At 27.5% G+C, this 22560-nt stretch overlaps 1 protein-coding gene across 1 annotated transcript in view; it reads right to left on the bottom strand.

The window, feature by feature from the left end:
- Positions 1-22560, bottom strand: part of LOC112694498 (multiple C2 and transmembrane domain-containing protein) — a 101816-nt gene that overhangs the window by 6741 nt on the left and 72515 nt on the right. The window contains exons 10-14 of the mRNA XM_025569981.1: positions 18951-19059; positions 17553-17695; positions 17336-17491; positions 9741-10175; positions 54-267 (exon numbers count right to left, since the gene is read on the bottom strand). Coding sequence (XP_025425766.1) covers positions 54-267; positions 9741-10175; positions 17336-17491; positions 17553-17695; positions 18951-19059 — 1057 coding nt within the window. The remainder of the gene's footprint in view (positions 1-53; positions 268-9740; positions 10176-17335; positions 17492-17552; positions 17696-18950; positions 19060-22560) is intronic.

The raw sequence follows: 22560 nt of genomic DNA, 5'->3' as shown, positions 1-22560 counted from the left end.
CGAACAAAGAAATTATCGTATGCTACATGATTGTATGAGTTTAACAAAGATACCGGGTTCCAAACAAGTCGCATTTCTAATAGGATTCTCGGATTATTTCCTTTTGCTCGGCTCGTCAACTTTTTATTCTTAAGTGAATACCATTTTTGCACTCCATTATTAATGGAAAGCAACGGTATCGCAACTTTGCCCAAGAACTCTACTTTGTAATCAGGATCTTCGTCGAACACGGTAACTTCTAGAACGGAATTGACATCTCTGACATTGCTGGAACGCAGATAAACAATTAATAATTTTATATTTTTAAAATTAGCTAGACTATTTTAGTAAATCTTTATAGGAGGGGAATTTTCTTTAAAATTAACCTCTAAAGGGTATAAAAAAATAGTATAATTTGAATAAACGATAACGTAAGTTAATACATATTATATTCAATTCCTTGAATCTACTTAAATTATAAGTTATTTCGTTTTATCTTATTTGAAGCTCGAATTAATAAAATTGTTTTTATAATGAATACATTAAATTACCGAAAACTTTATTTTGTTAAACCATAGTAAGTAAATGTGATACAAAAATGAGAATCATATGTTCCAGAATGTCGAAAAGAAGTATTTGTAGAAGTATCTATATGAATAGTGCGGTTACCTGTGGCCTTTCTTAGTATGCACAGCGTGTTAGACTACATCACAATTAAAATCGTGATCAATCTTTGATTGACATGATTATATGGTGATTAAGTTAAAAATATTATTATTTTATGTTACTAGGGTAAGAAATGTTCGCTTTGTCTTATCAATTGGTTGAAGCAATACATTTCCGAATCACCAGGTAAATTTTAGTTAATTTGCGATAAAGGCCTTTAAGGGTTGTATTAATATTCAATTAATCGGAATACGTGCAATTTTCAATAAAATCTGTGGAACTCAACAGGCTTAAAGTTTAGTTTTTTGTGCTATATATAAACTCCTTACTTTTTATGCGACAATTTACCGAGTTAAACAAATACAAATAGTTTTTATCCGTGTTTGTAAAAATAGATACATCTAAAGTTCTACGAATTAATGTTACATGTAGAAAGTTACAAAATACAACTTTAATTATAAATGATAACCGTGACCTAAAATAGTGTAGATAAATATTAGTGAAACATTCAAGTGACTCGAGAATGCTTTTTAGGTATTCACGATAATTTATGTGTACCATAAGATCGCCTGTAGTTTTTAATAGACACAAAAACTGATAAAGTGTACTTTACCATTTTCCGTATACTGGTAAAAATTATTACTGAAAATCAATGTTGGTATAAATTTATCTGTATTCTTAAATATTGAAGGAAGCGCAGCATTGATAATCATTAAGACATTCGATTATGAAAACTTGAAAAAGTTAGTAATAAAAATACGAATTCGTGAATGTTTGAATAAGTATTTTTACAAAAAAATTGAGCTCTATTATAAGTTTTCTTACTCCATCGGTTATGGTACGCATAGAATTATGGTGAATAAAACTTTTTATCCGTGGTACATAAAAGATATTTATGTTCGAGCGAACATTTTTCTCATTTATAACATAATTTAAATTATAATATCTTTAATTTATGTCTGAATATACAAACATGTTCATAATTATTTTAATTAAGAAAAAAAAATATTTAATTTTTCAACGGGATAACTTTCTACGCTCCTGGCAATACACAAACAAATATCATTAAGGGACACGGTTTGTCACGTTAGTTCCCCATAGTCACTGATTGGTACTGTAGTTAAAAGTCAAATACCGACACACTGCCTGGAGTGGCTAACTTGGACCATCCGGGTTTGCAGCAATGATTCCATGCTACCACATACATTACGCATTCTTACTTTCCACTAAATTGAAAAAACCTATAATAATTCTAACATTAATGCAGTGTTTGGTTAATAATTTACAAAATAAAAATTAATAACATTATCACTTGCGGAAAACGCGAATTTGCTTAAAATTATTGTAAATAGTGATAACAAACAAAAGCAAGGAATAGTCAAATATTTTAAAATTCCAGCGAGTACGTTGTCTATTATAATATAAAATAAAGTTGTGATTTTAAGTTTTTGATAACTCGAAAATTTTAGTAAGTTAAATTATTATTTTTCCTTTGGACTTTAAGTGATCAAGAGTCGATTGTATTATAAAATACCTAAAAATACATTTAAAATTTTCGTTTCAAAACTTATTTAACTGTATACAGTTTGAAAATTTTAGAAGACCACTAAATAATAAATTAAATTGCAATTAAATGAAAAGTAAAATTAAGTAAAAAACGCTCAGTATTAACTTATAATATTAGAAAATAAAATAACTATTTTTTTTAATTATAGTTTTAAAATTCATAGTTTTAGTAATAGTTATGATTGTATTCATTTAAATTACAATGAAGACAGAAAAACATGATTCTTAAAAGTATATAAAGTTACAACGATTTTTATAACTGTAAATATTTATTGTTATTAATTTATTAATTTGATTTATTTTAGAGTAACTACGAATCTTAAAATCTTTTATAGAAGTTACCCAATAGCTAATGACAAATGAGCAAATTAGTATAAAGTAGTGCTCTTGATACCCGAATACTCGGGTAACTACCCGGGTACCCGGGTTTTACGGGTATTACCCGATTTACAAAATTTCGGGTACCCGTTATGGATTGGGTATCCGTTATGAATATGGTACTCGTTATGGTTTGTATACTCATTTCTAGATCTGGGATTTGTATGTAAATACATATTTTTTTAAAACATGATAAATTTCGTTATCTTTTTTTTTGTTTCACAGATAAATAACTGCTATAAATTGATATTATTTTTTACAACTTTTTACAACAATTTACTATTTACTTTTACAGTACATTAAATTAGTAGCTATATGAATATAAAAACAGCATAGTTAACAACAATTTTCAAACGCCTATTAATATAATTATTCATTATTATAATTTTTGTATAGTTGTATATTTTAAGTTCAAAGCGTACCAATGAAACTATGATTATATTATACGTCATCAATAATATCGGCAGAATTTGTATATAGATATGTTAAAAATAAAAAATACTTCGAATTTTTCAAAAGGTCTTTAAAATTGAAAAAAAAATCATGATCAACTTGTACTTTTAGTATCATATTTGTTTTATATTTTAAAATTTTCTTTTATTCGACCAATCATTGAAATTAAATCTGAAAATTGCGAACATAAGCAAATAAAAAAAAAAAAAAAATCTGAAATTATATCACATCACTATTTCGATTCTAGATAAATAATAAAAAGTAATAATAAGTATAATAATTATAAGAATTATCGTGCAGACAATTTTTTTTAATATTATCTCTATAAAAATATACTGAGAGGAAATTTAGTACATAGCATTAATAATTGGTTAAAATAAATAATTGCATATCTCCTATTGATGTTTGTTTTTATTTATAATTAAAAATACATTTTACTAAAAATAAAAAAAAAAATTTTTTCATTAAATTACAGTTGAAATATATAAATATAACTTTTATAATAAGAACACAAATCATTTTGTTTATATACCAATACTGTCTAATTTTTTTAGTAATAATAATTTTTTTTTTTTTTTTTTTACTATAAAATAAGTCCTATTTATATTTTTCGTCACTTTTTCACTATCAAAATTTGCATTCCACTACTGATATTTAAATATATCAAAAAGCTATTTGAGGCTAATGATAATTAGAAAATGATAGAAAATGTATTAAAATATTTGGCTCAAAAATATTTTTTGGTCAACAATCTTATTGTTCATATTATAACAAATAGTAAGGGCTTGTTTATTAAACAATGTAAGTTAAAATAATTTGAAAAATAACTACTCGTACATTTTTTAATACTAATTTTATTCTATGAGTTATACTCTATGGTAAATATTTTAGAATCTTCATCATTATAAATATAATATAATTAATATATTAATATATTATATACAAACAAAATAATAGTATTTTAACAAATGAAAAAAAAGGTTTTTTTAGACAATACAGAAAGTACAAAAGAAAACATAGTTTTATATATTTTACAAGGACATTTTAAGAATTATTTTTTCAACACTTTGGCTGCCATAAAAATGTTTAGCCTATAACAGTTAAGTAAAATTAGAAAATATATGTCAAATACTCGTATTTATATAAACAGGAACTCTACATTTTAATAAAAAGACATAACAAAATCTAATGATACGTAAATAATCAATCATTCAGTATTTATTTTGTTAGTACCAGTATTACTATCCTAACTATTATTTGTAGATACCATGCTTCTTAGTTATCATAAGTGATTAAAATTTGGAAATTTGGAAAGAGGGTGATTGAAAAATCATTGATTTTAAACATAAAAAAACATGTTAGACACATAAAAAAGCAATTCCGATCAGAACTTGGCAGATTATGAGTTACATGCATAACCGAATGGTTTGTAAACAAATAAGTAATAGTTGGTTGAGATCTTCCATGTACATAGTTAAGATGAAGTTCGATAAGTTAAACTTGATAAGTAAATTAATTTTGTATTCAAATTTCAAGTCTAAGTAATTAAAACTAAAACCTCTATTACAAGAGTTATACCTTTACGGTGTATGAAACAAAGTTTATTCTATTTAGGAACTTAACTCTACGAAAACAAAATTGTTTTTGTTTATGCCGATCGCTAAGAAACTAAATGCTGTTTACACAATGAACAAATAAATAAATAAATAAAAACTTTTTGGGTAGTTCATTGACTGAAATAGGTTAATTTTTTTTAATCGATTTTGGATGAATGAAGTGTGCAGTATTTTGACTAAAAATAATTATACTTGTGTATGTACATTAATTAATATACGTGGCTGATAAGTTTATTATTTATTACATTTATCTAATATACGAGTACAACCATAACTGATCTACAGTAATTTTGAATAAAAATAACTAATTAGCACCACTTCTCGTTTACATAATGATAATATTATAGTCATTTGTTCATTGAAATGCACGAATTTTTGAAACAAAAAAAGTAATAATTGTCGACAGATATATAATTTAACCAATTAATTAAAACTATATTCACAAAAAAACAATTAAATAAACTATGGAATCGATATTTTATTTCAGTACATTGAAACTAAATTTAAAATGCAAAAAACGCAAACAATTCAATTATCCCTATTGCTATAACTTTCTCCAATCGTTTGACGATAAAAACGAATAAGCAGCTATTGTAATTGGTATTAATATTATTTTTTTTTTAGCTTTTAGTGTAAGTTATTATTCTCAATGATTACAAATATAAATATATAAACATTTGTAGATCACACGATGTACCTACGACATAATAATATGTACACAGAGTCCGAAAACATCAATATGAAAATAACAACAAATATTAGGATATTAATAATAAGAAATAATATGCTATTGGAAAGAGAGAAAAGTTAATATTTATGGAATAGAAATGTTCGAGAGAAATTTATCTAGAGTGGACATAAATTAAGAGTGATTAGTGCGATGCTTTTAAATGCATTCATTGATTTAGGAATATTTTTAAAAGATAGGATTGGTGGTTCGGATGATTTATTGGCTGAAATATCATCGTACGTTTGTTTCGAGTAGGATGACCGGGGTTCCCAGATTGCAGGCAATTTATTGGTCGAGGCGTATAGATGAGACATTTGTGATATGGGTTCCTATACAATTGACAGCTGTGACATTGCGATGTGTCGCAATTATCGTGAAGTTTCTCAATAATTACACTCGTATTATGTAATGATGTTATACTATAGACATACTTCGTACTATTTTGATGTAAAAATAGTGAAAACGGAAAACTATCATATTTTATTTTTTTTCGTTACATACTTATTTTACTGTATGACCTTTATCGAACAAGGCGGCTAAAATTCGAGTACTTAGGGTGAAATAATATAGATTTCTGATCACAGTCCTGTGCAAACTAATGAAATGCGAAATAACAGTGTGGAAACTGGCGTCAGTTTCTTTTAAATACACCGGAATTGCGATGCAAACTGACAGCGCCGAAAAATCGTACAATAATATACGATGGCATAGACTTACACTTAAATCCATTTGGAATAGTGATAAGTGTATCGTTAAAGGCAGAGAAATAAGAATCATTTTTGATGTTCACAGCCGGAGCGAGAGATTTGACTTTGTGTAGTTCATCAGTAGCGCTGATTGAAATCGAAACAAACGCATTGATAGTAATGTCTTCAGAGGCGAGAACGAAAAAGGGATTTGGAGAGATAAAATATTTGAACTTTTTTTCATTCTGACGTGGTGAGATTAACGAATTATAATGGACACGTTTGGAAGGTTAAGGCGTAACTAAAATATTGGACCTATGTAGCGTATGCTGTACATCAGGGGTGGCTGGTCGATCGTGATATATAGTAAATTCGAATCGATCGTGACCCCCTTTAATTTTTTCAGAAAACAAATAAATATTTTTATTTTTTTTAGTTTTATAAATATTTATATCTTTTTTCAACTCACGAATATTAAAATTGGAATAATAACAATTAAAAAAGACAATATATAGTGATAAATAGTTATGTAAAACGAAAATTATTCCGATATTGAGTAGCTTTGTAGACACATTATATGTAACCTAATGGATATTTTATATAAAATAATCGTTTTTATTAGTTTCGTATGAATTGATAAAATATATAATAAAATACGTGTTATGTAAAATAAAACGTTACTATTACATATTAATATTTCAAATATAAAAAACAAAGGAAGTGTAACATACATAAAATATAAGTGACAATCTTTTTTTTTTTTTTTTTTGGTCGAAAGTGATAATAAGTCGATCGTCGATCACAAGCTTATAAAAGTTGGCTACCCTTGGTGTATATAATTTGTATTCTACAGTTGTTATTACTGTTATTATTAATTACTATGTCGTGCGTATGTGTAGGCGAGCTTTTTTTTTTGGTCGGTATGTTTCCGTTTTAATAATATGTATTCGTTCGGTACACAAAATACATAGCATTGATTTTTTCCAATTTTTCAGGACTTTTAGGGGAAAACGCGATTGATGACGTTCTCGTTATCATCGATGAATCAAATTACGTAACTTTGACGAACGATATTAAATTGTATTATTTTTTAGTATAATTCGATAAAAAAAATATATACGTATATAGCAAATATATTGTTCATATGTAAATGAAGAAAACCCAAATTTAAAGGCGAAGGACAATAATTTGCAATGATTTATGAAGTCCCATTTTTCTCCATTTAGTTTCATATGAAATCTATACTTCCTAAAGCTTGTGCAAAATAATACGCATTTCATCAAATTAAATAGTTTTTTTTTTTCAACAACTAGCGATTTGTGAATTATAATATAATATTATTTTATTCGTAAACAAATTAGAATGTCTAAAGATTTTAGACTGAATTAGATTTAAATTTCAAGTCGAATTAATAATTTAACGTGATTATAATACGTTATGTATAATTCATTTTTAAAACTACCAACATTGGAAATCGCTATACTGGGATATTCATGCCAAAAAAGTTACTACAAAACATACATTATTTTAACTATTTTGGAAGTTATATAAGGACATTATAAGTTATTTATTGCCAGACTGTGATTTCATAATTATTTATACTCAAAAATATGATAACGCAAACTCAAAAAACTGTTGTTCCCATATTGTTCCCATGAGTAGTGTGTTTCTCGAATTGTAATAGTTTCACATTAAATTAAATAATTTTATTTGAATGAATGTATAAAGTCTATGGCTTTTAAAACAACTAGAAGCATAGACTTTGGTTTTATATAGAATGTTTTTCAATTTACACGGTTCGAAACTATGGTAGGGGAGAGTGTGGTAAGTTGATGAGTCGGGTAAGTTAACGAATTCATAATAATTTTTAACAAATTATGATATTAATCAATATTAGTAACCGATTACATACATGGTGTTACAAATAACTCATTTCTCGATACCAAGGTTATTCCGATAAGAATTAAATATTTTATCAATGTTTCTTCCCCAAATCACGTTTTAATAACATTATTGGTTCATTTGAATTAACGATTTCCCGAATACCGAAAGTATAATTATTAAATCGATTTTACACTTAAGAAACTCCATGTTATTACATATATTTTGAATATATTTATGGTAACTAATATAAACTACATGTTATGATGAATAATTAAAACGTTTAAAAAAAATTTTTGGGGCACGATGACACGGGTAAGTTGACGATGTCGTAAACTTACATCTGTACATTAAATAAATCAAATTAAATCAATTTTATTTTGTTTATATCATATATAGGTATAGGTACTAAACTGTATTTTAATTATGATTAATTTGTAATTGTTATAGGTACCTACTCAATTATGACTGATAGAAGTTCCTAAGAATTGGTATTTTTATAGGATTTTTAAGTTTTAAATATAATGTTTACCTAAATACATTTTTATTTTGTTTTTAGCATATAGGTAATAAAATGTGAATTAATTATATTCATTATCTATTTTTTATTACTTAAATATGAGTTATGACTGATAAAAGTTTCTAAGAATTGATATTTTTTGTTGTTTGAGATCTTACTTTATTCTATAAATTCTAAACTGTTTAAATAATTAAGTTGTTGATTTTGAATTTTGAATAAAGGCTATTGTATTATTTAAATTTGTTCGATCATTTTTATTTAATCAAATAATAATTTGTATTATTTTCTGAAATTGAATTTTTATTGTGAATACAATTTGTATGAAACATTTTAATAAAATTAAATAAACAAATAAATTACTTAAAAATAATATTCAGTAATTTATCTTGAGTAATTTATTATAAAATATTTAATATTATCATAGATTAAATATACAAAATATTTATTTTATATTTCATTGATTTACCTATGTAATAATATATACCAGTCAACTTACCCCAAGTACGGGGTAAGATGCGAATTCAGAATTTTATTTTGCAAAATGTATAATTGATAAACCCTTTAATATTAAAGCTTGAAATTATTACAGGCTATTTTTCATATTTAAGACAATGCTTATACAAAATTTCAAGATTTTTTGACTTTTATTTAATAATGTAAATATTAATCAATTCTTAAGTTCGTCAACTTATCACACTCTCCCCTACCGAAAATCCACACGAGTCTTAAATTTTGCAATAGTTAAACGCTAAAATATCTTTTAATGATATCGTGGATTCTATTCACGATATCTATTCTATTCTCAACGCGTATCAAATAAAAATATAGACGAGAAAAAAAATACGAGGTTAGGAACCGGGTCGTGATAATCGAGTTTATTTGAAATAGCAATTTTATAAAAAAAAAAAAAAAACCCCGATCCATTTTACTTCATATGTTAACACTTTTCGCAAGGTACAAAATTGTTGAGAATCACGCGTAACCAGAGTGAGGTATGTGTAGCTGATAAACTCCTAGAACTAGGGCGGACGCGGAATTCTCCGCGGAAGCGTTCCCATCATCCCGGAGGTGTAACATGCGATGCATCAGCTTCTGTGCGTCGGCATTACAACTAAAGAGTAAAGATATTTGTCATGTAAACAAAAAACGTGTCGCGAAACATTCCACATGAAAAACTGATCGATTCTCGGCCCGAGGAATGCTCGGGCCTGCCCCGCACCCCACCCCACCGACAACAAGCTACGGCGTGGGCACGTCATACTTACAACACGAACATCTTGTCCCAAGTGGGCGACAGGGTCTTGTACTCCGTATGCGTCTGCAACCGGGCGTTGACCAGTTCCAGTACGCAAAACGGGTCGGACTTGCCGCACAGGTCGGCGGACGTGAGCCCATGGGCCTTGTACACGCGCACCGAGAGCATGCCGACGTCGCGCAGGTCGCGAAACGTGCGCCGCACCGAGTACTTGTCCCGCACGTGTTCGCTGTCCGTGATTTCCCGGCCGTCGAAGCTGGACAAGTCCGAGACCATCTCGACTGTCGACGTGCCGCTGATCGTCAGCAACAGGTACAGCACGCCGCTGCCTCCGCTACTACAGCCGTCCGCTCCACCGCCGCCGCCGCCGCCGCCGTCGAAACTCATTTTGTGTTTGATCTTGTGCGTGCGTTCCCGCTCCAGCTTGCTCAGGTCGATGACGGTGCTGTCGGAAGAGGAAACAGTGTGTTATAAAACGAACGCGCCGTAAGGGATGACGTCGTTAGCGAAAGCTAGCGCGGAAGAACGTCCAACAACGTTCGAATGGGTGGCGTTGGACATTTTCGGAGCTCCCTTTTCGTGTTGGAATTTATTCAAATTTTATAACTGCGTAAATTGATGATGCCAGTCGTGAAGTTAGCATCATTTTCAAACAGATATCCAACAATGTCTAAAGAACGGATTCAAACGTTGTCGAATGTTTTCGTTGGTTTTCGCTTCGAATGTAACGCGAATTTCACGTAGACATGACATTGTACTGTGATTGTACGAGCAGAAGAGCAGTATCTAGGAACTTTTTCAGAGTGAAAACGGAAGTAAAAAAAAAATTTTATTGTTTTGTTTTAAACGCATTATTTTAGCTAATTCAGATTACGATTATTTACATTAATTCAAAAATACTGTTTCAGATACCTGGAAATATTTTTAAGTAAATTTCAAGAATAATAAGGATGATGAGTGATTTTGAATAAGATTGTATTTTAGAATAAAATTTTATATAAAATCCGGAGGTGGTTCGTCTAACGAAGCTGACAAAACTGCGACTCAATTTAACCGGTATTATAATATAACCTATTTATTTTTTATCAATATTAATAAAAAATGTATTATAAGTCAGCCAAGGTTTTATAAACATCCACTATGATTGAAATATGGAAAATAAAAATATACTAATAAAAATACCATATTCAATATCAAATCTTTAATAATAATAAAATATAAATTCGAATCATCAGGGTAGAAAAAAAAAACGTCAACATTTCATAATCAACTATCATCAAATATTTTAAATAAAAATATGTGCTAGTGGCGTAGTTAATCAAAAGGTTTTCGTAATCTAAATGCATTTGTAATTAGTCTAAGTGCTCAAAACAATTTATACTAGTAATTGAGTTCGGTACTCCATACAACCACATCGGTTATATAATCACATGTATCAAGAACATTAACTAGATCAGTTAATATCAGACATGAAAATCGGTTGTGCATAAGTATGTGCTTTACAACAATAAAATGTATATTCATTGGCACGATTTTAATGTTGTTGTGACGTCATTAGAATATTCATTTAAAAACCAAATTTTCATAAAAGAAACCACTTGGTAAAAATCGTTACTTCAGTATTATATCGTGTTATAAATATTACAGTCATATATTTCAATTTTCATAATTTGTGAGGTCATATATATATTTATAAACGGAATGATTTTTACTAAATATAATAAACATTTCGAAAAAAAAATATTCTAAATGTTAAATCTATGCTTAAGAATTTTACAATCAGTTATTTGAAAAAATAAATTAATGAGAATTAGTTGTTTGATAATTTCAGTTCAAAACGTCTAACTTAAACTAACTTCCTGTTGGTTAAAAAAAAAAAATAAATAAATATTCCTGTGAACCGTAACGTTAAATGAAACTTTCAAGTAAATTTAAAAACCTAAAATTAACACCTACAAAACATAAATTGTTATTTCTTTTTCATAATGAAAATTAACATACAAATTTAAAAAAAATGTTAATTTATTGAAAATCAATTGTTTTTCCTCTTTTATTCAGTCATTAAATGCTTTTGTGTGAATTTCTCTATTTATTAGAGACTTTTCATTATTTTATATGAACTTTACACAAAACATATAAAATTAAATTAACTTTGATTAATTTTTTAATATTATTTTAATATTAATTATGTTTTGTTATTAATTAAATTATCTCTATGTTGAAATACAAGATCTAGAAAATTTTCTGCATGAGAAGAACATTTAAAATCGTATCATATTAAAATTGAAGTTAATTTAGTTTTTACTCAACTTATTAATATAGGTGATAAGACAGTTAAAAATGATTCAAGAGATAACTAAACAATCAAACGGTATCTTAAGTTGAATTACTAAGAACTTGTAGAAAATTTAATATTAAAAGTAATTTTAATATTTTCGTTGCATTTTACTCAGAACTATAACGGTAAAAAAATAACTGCTTTGATGAGGAACATATCTGTAAAAAGTTAATTGTTACATTGGTCTAGAATTATCTAATCAAACCACAGTGGACACTTTATATTGTAGAATAATAAATAATAAAAAACAATAAATGTCACAGATACATAGATTTAACTTTTAGAGTTAGTTAATTTAATTTCTATATATTTCACATGATCACGTTTGAACTTCTGCAGAAAACTATGTCTTAGTTTCAAATTTTTTTTTATACTAACAAATAACAAACTAATATTTTTCCTTTTTAATGTTAAGAATATTTAATATTCTTCTTCTTTTGGCCTATCTACTTGCGTTCTCACTCTGTATTTCGTATTTTCCATACACATTTTAGTTAGTGCTAATAATTTTTTCGGAAAACCGAACTCATACATAATATTGTAGAGATAGTGTCGGGTTAAGGGGGGGGGGGGGAAAAGGGGGCAGCTGCCCCGGGCGGCAATTTTTTGGCAATTCATTGGTACCCAGGTCTATGAAATTTAAACGCTACAGAGCAGTCAAGGTAGTAGGGCTTTTTTTTCAAACATTTAATTACAGCTGTCTCTTAATGACTCGCTATTAACTGAACAAATACTTATTTTTAATATTTTATCAACGTACTCGTATTATTCTTCCTACATTATTAATGTTAGCTTTGAGTTTCACGAAATCACATATTACACACATATACACCGGGCCCCTAAAAAGGGGGGGGGGGCTGATGGACCTTAAGTACAGGGTACCGGTTATTTTAAGGGTCCGTGGGCCCGTTGAAATTTATTTGTAATTTTTGAAATTATCTTTATAATTTTACCATAAGCGACTTTTTTCCGAATAGATTGATTCGCTTTTTTCGTCAAAATAACGATATCGGTCTGTTATTGACGACAAGTCGCGCATAAAAGGCCGTGTGGACTTTTATTTATTTATACTTTAGCCTTTTTCTGCATTGTAGTAAGACCTACCATGAGCTGATTTATGTTTTTCGGATAAAAAAAATCCCTTCCCCTCCCGAAATAGGAACGGTTTGTATAACGACTACAATGGTTCAACAGTTAGGAGAATTCCGGCATTGTACCATTTGACGGACTGTTCGATCCAGCTCCTCTTGTACCCGTTCAAGCGCGTTCGTTTTCACGGTCTTTTTCAAAATTCGTTGTTATATTATTATTATTATTATTATGTGTATCTTATGTTATCGAGAAAAATCTAAATTTACTATAAAATAAACCATATCGTCATTGCGATATTCAATTTTTATTATTATTTTATCTAATCCTTCAATCTCAAAAATATGCCATATTACATATGTCAGTTTACATATGAATTGTAATTTATTATTTTCGTACTAACAAATCTCGCATAGAAACAGTTCTGATTTGTGGATTTTAATTTAATTTTGTTTGTCGGTAATCGGCTGTTCTTCGTCCATTTCATTAACTATTGCTGTACATGATATAGAAATCCATCACTATTCTGTCGAAGCGGCATCAAACTCAAACAAAAATAACGTTATGTTTTCAAACTTTATGAACTCTGAGTTAGTTCAACGAGTAGTAGAGTTTGGAGCGTTAGCAGTATAACATGGGATCTTAAATATTTAATCCATCGAAGAAAACCAAACGGTTTATAGATTATTTAAACAGATGTATATACGGGTAAACTAGACCACATGTATACATTATTTTTTTTCACGGGATTACGACAGATAACATATTATTATCGCTTATTTTGGGATATGAAGCAATTTACATATGACCGTCGGCAAACGAATATTTACCGTGTTATTTGCGGCTCAAGTTCACAAAATAAAATCTAATAAAATTATTTTGCATTTTGAAAATATTATAAAAGTTTTAATTTTTCGTGTTTTAAGTTTTTGTGTGTATATTTTAAATTATATACCGTGCTTTGAATATTAAGAATTATTAATGATGAGTATACGAAAGAGCATTTTTCAAACATAACATACATTTAATTTGCATCTAACTACAGAGTCAATAATATACGTAATACGTGAGTTTTCACATACCTACATAAAAATAATAAAAATGCATGAATCTTGACGTGCCTTTTGTTGAGATAGTGACATTTTGAATTGCTTACGAAAAATAAATTTTTTAAGCAATATATTGCCTTAGCCATCCATCTAGCATGATGGGAAGCACCTGGAATTTGAAGTTATATTCCACGATGTGGAGTTCCTTCAAGAAAAACAATTGTAATTTCCAGTAACTCTTTGTAGTCTTCACAAAACTTTTTTTTCGAAAACTCAAGAGCAAACTGAAGTTCATCATTCTTTGCATGGGATAAAATCATATAAACATTATTATCCTCAATACCCGAATTAAAATTACTAGTATTAAATTAGCCCCAGTATTCTTGAAATTGTTTTAATAGTGGAATATTTGGCCCTGAAATAATCCCAAAATTTTCTTCAAAAACACACCTTAATACGAGTTTATATTATATCGAGAGATAATAATATTATTACCTAATAACGATCATTATATACCTATTATTCGATAAGTAGATAATATTTATCCAAAGTGTGCCGTGACTTATAAAAACTAATAATAATGTGCCACGATGGGAAAAAGTTTGGGAACCACTGATATGTATGATGACGGATATTTATAGATATGACAATACAAAACATAAGATACAAACATAAAATATAAAATAGTTCACTAAAAACGAGTTTTTTTCATATTTGAGTTGACTGGGTTGTTAAACGAAAAAAACATAAGACACAATTTTTAAAGTAAATATAATTTAAAAAATATTTTGTTCTAAGCAATTTTCACTTATCATAAATATTATAGGTCAAAATAGCAAAAATCAAAAAAATCCCCATCTTTTCGAACTTTAGCCCCAGTGAGGGTTCTTTTAGGGTTAACCGATTTTTATGAAACTTAACTCAAAATTGACTTAACTTAAAAATGACTTAAGTCATTTTTTTTTAGTTTTGAGCAAATTCTGAGGGTAGCCTGATCAAAAATTGAAAAATAAATTTCCTCATATATACAATAAGGACTACTCTAATACATATTCATATAAGAGGTATACCTGCATTTTTTTATTTTGCATAACATTGATATGACCTCATATAGTTATCTATAAATATCTAGTATGATTAAAAAAAAGAAAAAACACTCATTGAAGTAATAAATGTTAAAGGCAATATTTTGATGTGAAAAACAAAATATTATTATTAAATACTTACTAATTATGCAATAATGTATTCTAATTATAAAAAACATATTATATAAATCTTTTAATAATATTTTTCACAACTTAAACATTTTTTTTATACGAAATCACTTCTTGTATATTATTATTGTAATGTTATTTTTAAATAGGATACCATAAAATATAATATATTATTAACTGAATAATATAATGCGACCAGTTATTTTTTCTAATTAGAAATCTTACACAAATAAATTAATAACATTTACTACAGTAAAATAGGTACGAAAAATAAATCGAATTCTGTGTAGATAAATAAAATGTGAATGCATATATTTTCTGTAGCTTTAATGTAGGTATCAAGTAATTTTGAAGCCACTTTAAATATTTACTATATAAGTTTTTTGCAAGAATTTCAAGCCACCTAGTTATATGAAAAGGCTCTACTTCATATTTTTTGTAAATTGTTGTGCTTGTGACAGTTTTATAACGTCTGAACACAAATAACTTAACTCTTGACTCGCTATAGTCTCACGGGGAAAAAAATTGTTAGAGACCATGGAAAAATCTCCAACCATTTATACAAAATCAATAGTTTGTTAGAATGTTCATGAAAAAAACAAGAAAAAAATTAATCATTGTGATATTTTTGATGTTCAAGTTAAAGAATGTATACCAAGCTTTATTACATGAAATATTTTTACAATAGAGTATTATTATTAACTTCAAAATATCCGTTGTTTTATATTATTATGCGGGTTTGGAAAAATCAATGAAAAATTTCGAGTTGTATACGAAAATATCCTAAACACGATGATTGTATTTGTATATTGTGTTGCGAGAGTTCACATATATATCCAAAGCGTTTTCAGGAATTTAAAATAGTGATGGCAAGATTTCGAACAGTAGGTATACCAGGAGCATTACTTTAAAAGTAATTAGGATAAATTTATATAGCCCCAAGCATATCGTATAGCCACAAAATACATTTTAAATTACGAATTATACAAATACACATATCTATTAACAACACTTTATCATTTTATCGTTATACCGGAAACGCATACTGTATTAATTTGTAATACTTTTTTATTTCCCTACACTACATTTTCTCACCATTATTGGATAGCAGTTTTTTGTTGTGATGTCATTATTAGTACAACAATATTCATGCTATAAGTGTAGTAAAATAATATTTGATAATAGCATTTGCCTTTAGCAGTGACTCAACCCTAACCTAGTTTTAGTTAATTAATAATACTCCGATGAATGCAATTACCATTAAGAACTTCGTTATAGCACGACAAACTGTGCATTTATATTGAAAAATAGTCCTTTGTTCATTTAAGTCAAAGAGTGAGTTTTGAGTAGATACGATTCTTTTTACCTAAGACAATATCAGATACAACTACGGGGACCGTATGGATCGTGTTAAAAGATTTCCGTCTCTGTCATTTTTCCTTTCAATAGAAAGTGTAACATTGACGTATTTCTAGATTCGATACCCAACAAAATGGAAATAAATAGATACAGCATCTATCATGTGGCTAGGAAATTTATGACGTCGTAATATTTAAAAGTTATCTTGGATGCATATTAATAGAGATTATATTAAAAACACATGGTATGTATTTAGTTTTAAATCTAGAGACACGTCAATAATACTCCTTCGGTCAAAAGAGAAAATAATCGAAATCAGAAATGCTTTAGTCACGATCCTCATGTTATTTATAGGTTTATCGGTTATTTTCCTAGCTAACGTGGCGGAAAATTATGAATTATATTTAGCGTTATAGCTTAAATGGTAATCTAATAGAACCATAGGCATTTTATCGAACATTTATTTAAAAGCCCAACAATTTGATATTGGTGGTTGTTGTGAATCTACAATTCTTTTCACTTTTCACGAAAAATAATAAAACTATCGTATAGGTACCTGGTTACTATTTCTTCGCGCGAACGATCTTTTACGCAAACGTTGATTTCCAGCTCTTGAGTCTGATCGTCGAACAGATGTAAATCGAACTGTTCCAGCCAAGTAGGAGTGGGCATTTGATTATTACCTTTGCTTTTGAATTTTTCACCTCCCAATCTGTAATGCAATTCAATCGTTAGATCCCAAAATGGCATTCGAAACAGTTTGGTACACCTACCTAAAACGTACGTAAGGGTCGCTCAAACCTTCGGCCAGCTTTAAATTTTTTAGTTTTATTAATACAATGGTAACAACGGAACTCCAAACTTGACATTTATATTTTCTTCCGATTTCGGCCACTTTTCCAGATTTTTGCAGACTCTAAATTAATCATACAGATCAGATCAATTCACTTTTGGTGGTTCAATATTTTATAATTTAAATCGATTTATTTTGATATTGAGAGAAAACTCGAGTAATTTTAAAACTGTTGTACTATTAATATATAAAAAAAAAAGCGATTCAAGTAAAAACGTTACACAAAATTAATTTAAAATACAATTTTATATTTAGTAAAAAATACAAAATATTTTAAAACTCGTAATGAGTTATTATTATCGTGACTAAAATCAGATTTTATTATATATTTAAATGACATATATTAATAAATAATGTGGAGGTGAATAAAATTTGTTTAAATATTTTCGTTGATTGAATTTTTATTATAACAGTATTTTTGTTATATGCGTATGTGTTATTATTATTATTATTTTTGATATATAGAAAGCTGCAAAAGTTTGATATTATTTTTTCGAAAAATTGAACATCAAATAACTAATGAAAAAAATTTATACAAATAGTGACATTTACAATTCATCCGTTCAAAACAATTTCTGTTATTTTGTTACAACTTTATAAACAATATCCATTGAGGGACTTGAAGTATTAGATCAATAGTTAATTTCATAAACATATAGATGTGGTAAAAATAGTAATAAAAAATAATATCTCGTCTTTCGAGTCATGAAAAGCGTTTGTATTGTTTACGGGTATATATATTTTTTACCATGAATTTTTAATGAAAGGGTGAAGATTAGGATTAGTACATACTTGACTTTTGAGCATCTTATCCAACGTTATGACTTTTAAAGTAGTCTGATGTCTCAAGTTCATTGAATCTAACGCGTATTTCCAGTATAGAAAGAAATTATAATATAATATGAGATATTATAACATTTTATTTTAATTTAAATATTTTTTCTTTTTTTTTAATAGTTTAAAATAAATTTTTTTAAATTTTTTTTAAAAAAGTAAATAAGTTAATAAGTTTTGATGAAATTATTTTTATAGCTTTTTTTTTAAGTAACTTACCTATGATAAAATTCAGGAATTATCGGTGGTGAAAGATTCAAATAATATCTACATTTTTTATTATTTGAATTAAACAGCAACCTCATGTATGATAAAGATGAAGCTTATTTCATAAATTTAAAAATTATACTACGTTTTGAATTAAAAATAAATAAAATCATTTCGCTAGCTCACTCCCTAACTAATATTAATATATGAAATATTTGAATAATTTGAAAATATAAAGGTTTTATATTTTCTCAATTAATAAAATTAAATTGATTACTTGTTCTCGCTCCTCTCGAGATTGAGGAGTTAAAGTCACATCTAGAAAAATCTCGCCTAAGTACTCAGCATTTTGTGTGTCTCGTAATTGTAAACATAGTTCATGTTGTCTGCAAACAGAATTAAAATTGTAATAATAATTTACCTTTATACTGTTTTGGCAAAATTATTTTCATTTATCTAGAGCTAAATCCCTAAGTACTAGTTATATGTATATAAATCAATAATCCGACTTGTTTGAGCTAATAGAATAAAGCTGTAAAATGCGGTAGAATCCTATTTAAACTACTTTAACCTTAAACATTAAACCTACTTAAAACTTTTCAGGCGTTTGAAGTAACTGGCTAGTTATGAGTAACGGATTCTTAAAGAAAATATTTCTTAAGATTTGAAAGTACAAATCTTTTACTAATAATGTCATACCTAATAGCAGTCCATCGATCTAAAAATCTAACCCTGATTCGTAGAATACTTAAAATAAATTAGCTAATTGATCTAAATGATATTTTTTAAAATCTAATAATTTTTTTTTAATTTATAAATTTATTTATACAATCTGTAAATATATATATTTTTACAATGATCAAAATGTATGTAAAGGTAGTGATCAGATTGTAGTTTTGATTGAAGAATTTATCAAGTGATGAAACCATGAAAATGTAATCATAAACAAATATATTTTTCAAGTGGGAGGCACTGGTGAGTAGGATTATAATATATTTGAACTATTTGTCTCTTATTATTTACTTGTTATGGGATTTATGTTTATGAATAAATTGTAATTATATAGGCTGTAAATAGTTAAATATTAGGAATAATATAAACTTAAATGAATAAATATACAGTTAATGAAAAAAATTATTTTTGATTATTAACAATAGTTATTTATTAATTATAACAGAATGCCAATTATAAAATTACAAATTAGTAGTTTCGGCAACAAATAATTATGTTCAAGAGAATTCACAATAAAATATATCAAGAATCTAAAGTTGATAAAATTTTATTTATGTAATTGAAATTTGAAATGTGTTTAGAGTTATAAATATAATATAATACGTTCAAAATTTTCTAAACATGTATTCCTATGTAAATAAAAAGAAATAAGTATATTATACATAATTTGCAATAAATATTAAATCTTAAAACTAACAAAATATAATCTAGCTTTTTTATTTTAACCAATTATTTCTTTTAGTTTTTTCTTCTTAAATTGAGTCAACAACACCATTTTAGTATTTTTATAGTCATCGCCATCCAATCACTACTAACGTTGTTAATGTAACACTAACGACAAAAAATAATATTAAATTAAACTCACTTGCCCAATTCTAGGGTCGTCAAAGTAACCTGCGCTGCTCCCATGAAGTCATCTTGAAGGCCCCAATCGTAATCGAAAACCTTAATCGACGAAAAAAAAAATCAGTAGTTTTTTAAATACAACATAATAAATTATTTTCACATAATATATCGCCTTCAATTTATAATTAAATAAATGATTTTATTTTTAGTGGAAAATTATTTGAGTAGTTAATAAAAAATGAAACGTTGATTATGCGAGTATAATACTCATACTTAGAAACGATATAAACTATGGTCTTTTTTAACGTGATAATTAAATTTTAAATTTAAAATGCACTACCCTTGTAACGTAAATTATTAAAATACGTGCATCGTGCATTCGTTTTGGAGTTTATAATAATATTATTATTACTTAGCCATGATAAAATTCCATTGTTAGATATTAATTGTAATCAGGTGATGGGCGGTCAAAAGAAATGTGTATATTGCCTGTATACAAGTTTTGACTGTTTCAACTTAAAAAACTTGTACACATTTTCAATTAATATTGAACATGTTCATATGAAATGGAACTAATCACGGTAGATATTGTAACTAATAATTACAGGATGCGTAGGAATAAAACGACTTTGAATTCGATTTGGTTTTCAAAAGATACATTTCTATTATTTCGAAAATAATTCAATTTCGTGTCTATACGTCATGTATTATTGTTATTAGTTATATTTGAATCGTACTTTGTTGATTTAATATTATAATTTTCATAACATTTTTGCTGGTATCCATTTTCATAACTATATTTTTTAAAAATTCATATCCAATAACAGAATGGTGATTACAATTTTATTCAGTAGAAGACTGTAATTATTTTGTGAAATGCATAGTTTATGTATAATAAGAAGCAAATAATGATTATAATCAAATACGCACATAATTGGCAAAAGCTATTCGAGGAAGAAGGCCCTCACCGGTGAACCTTCACTAGGGGAGACAATTATTAATAGTTGTATAAGCATACGTTTTGTTTTCATTGAAGTTATATTAATACTAAAAGTGTACTTTGTAAAACGTTGGTCTTTGTTATTTAAAAATTTTATTTTTTAAATATAATGTATACGGCTTTCAAAAAAAAAAAAAAAAAAAACTGGAGAAAGTTAAACATTTGATATCAAATTTAGTATTCACTGCATTACATAAATAAATAAACAAAACAATTGGGATAACGAAGTTCAAGCTATGCAAAATAAATATATTTCCAAAAGTAATGATCGTTAATATTCGTAGAATTTCGGAATCCTACATTAATTTTAATGCTATTTTTTCAGAAATTTTCTACTAATTGATCTTAGAATATGATTGATTGATTAAATGGAAGTCGCAACATGGCGGATAATAGTTCAAATTAATCGTTGGTAATCATGTCGAACGTGAGTAATTGGTAACGTCAGATTTTTGCCGAAGGTATATGCCCTCTCTTTCAGTTTCATCCTGCGAAAACCAAATGTATGCCAAAAAGTGTAGCCAGTGAGTTGTTTCAATGCCTTCGCAACTATTTGCGCGATTCCATCGTACGGACGCCTCTAACGCAGATATTCGGAGTAAAATAATATGCGATCTTCAAAAATTTTTTTCCGTTAACTTTCGGTTGTATACGTTTTCTCAGGCTTACGGGATATGTTACCATTGCTACTATTATTATTACTATTAAAATTATTTGGGTGTTAGCATACATGATTATTCTCCCACATTAACAGACCCGACGGTGAAACATCGATCATTGACATAATTAACAAAATAAAAATTGCACGTTGTCTATGTACAATAAAATTTGTGCTAGCCAAACGTATAATGTAAGTGTAATAAATTATTCAGTAGATATTATATTATTATTTTTTTTTTCGATTTAAATGTTTGTTAAGCTAATGAATTACTGAAATATACGATCTAATGAAAGCTATCGACTACCACCTTAATGTGACAATCGCAGCAATCGAGTGAGTATAAAATGTTCTAAACTCTGAATGTGTACTAGCGCGAAAATTATTGGAATAATTAATACACACAGACTGAGAGTAGATATTCATTTTTCGTTATAAAAAACAACGAAAAATCTAAAAATTTAAAATTATACATATTTTTTTTTTTCGTCAAAATTTTAACAATTATCGAATGTTTTAAAAGTTTTATAAATGGAACAGTAATTTTGTTTACCAGATTTGTACGCGAGACGAGATAAATTGTGATTTTTTTTTTTTTTTTTTAATATTGGATTTTGGGAAAATATTTCCTGCGTTTTTACAAGTTTAAAG

The sequence above is a fragment of the Sipha flava genome, unplaced genomic scaffold (genome assembly GCF_003268045.1).
Source record: "Sipha flava isolate LNK unplaced genomic scaffold, YSA_version1 130_pilon_pilon, whole genome shotgun sequence".
Classification (NCBI taxonomy): Eukaryota; Metazoa; Arthropoda; class Insecta; order Hemiptera; family Aphididae; genus Sipha; species Sipha flava.
This window is presented reverse-complemented; position numbering and strand designations above follow the sequence as displayed.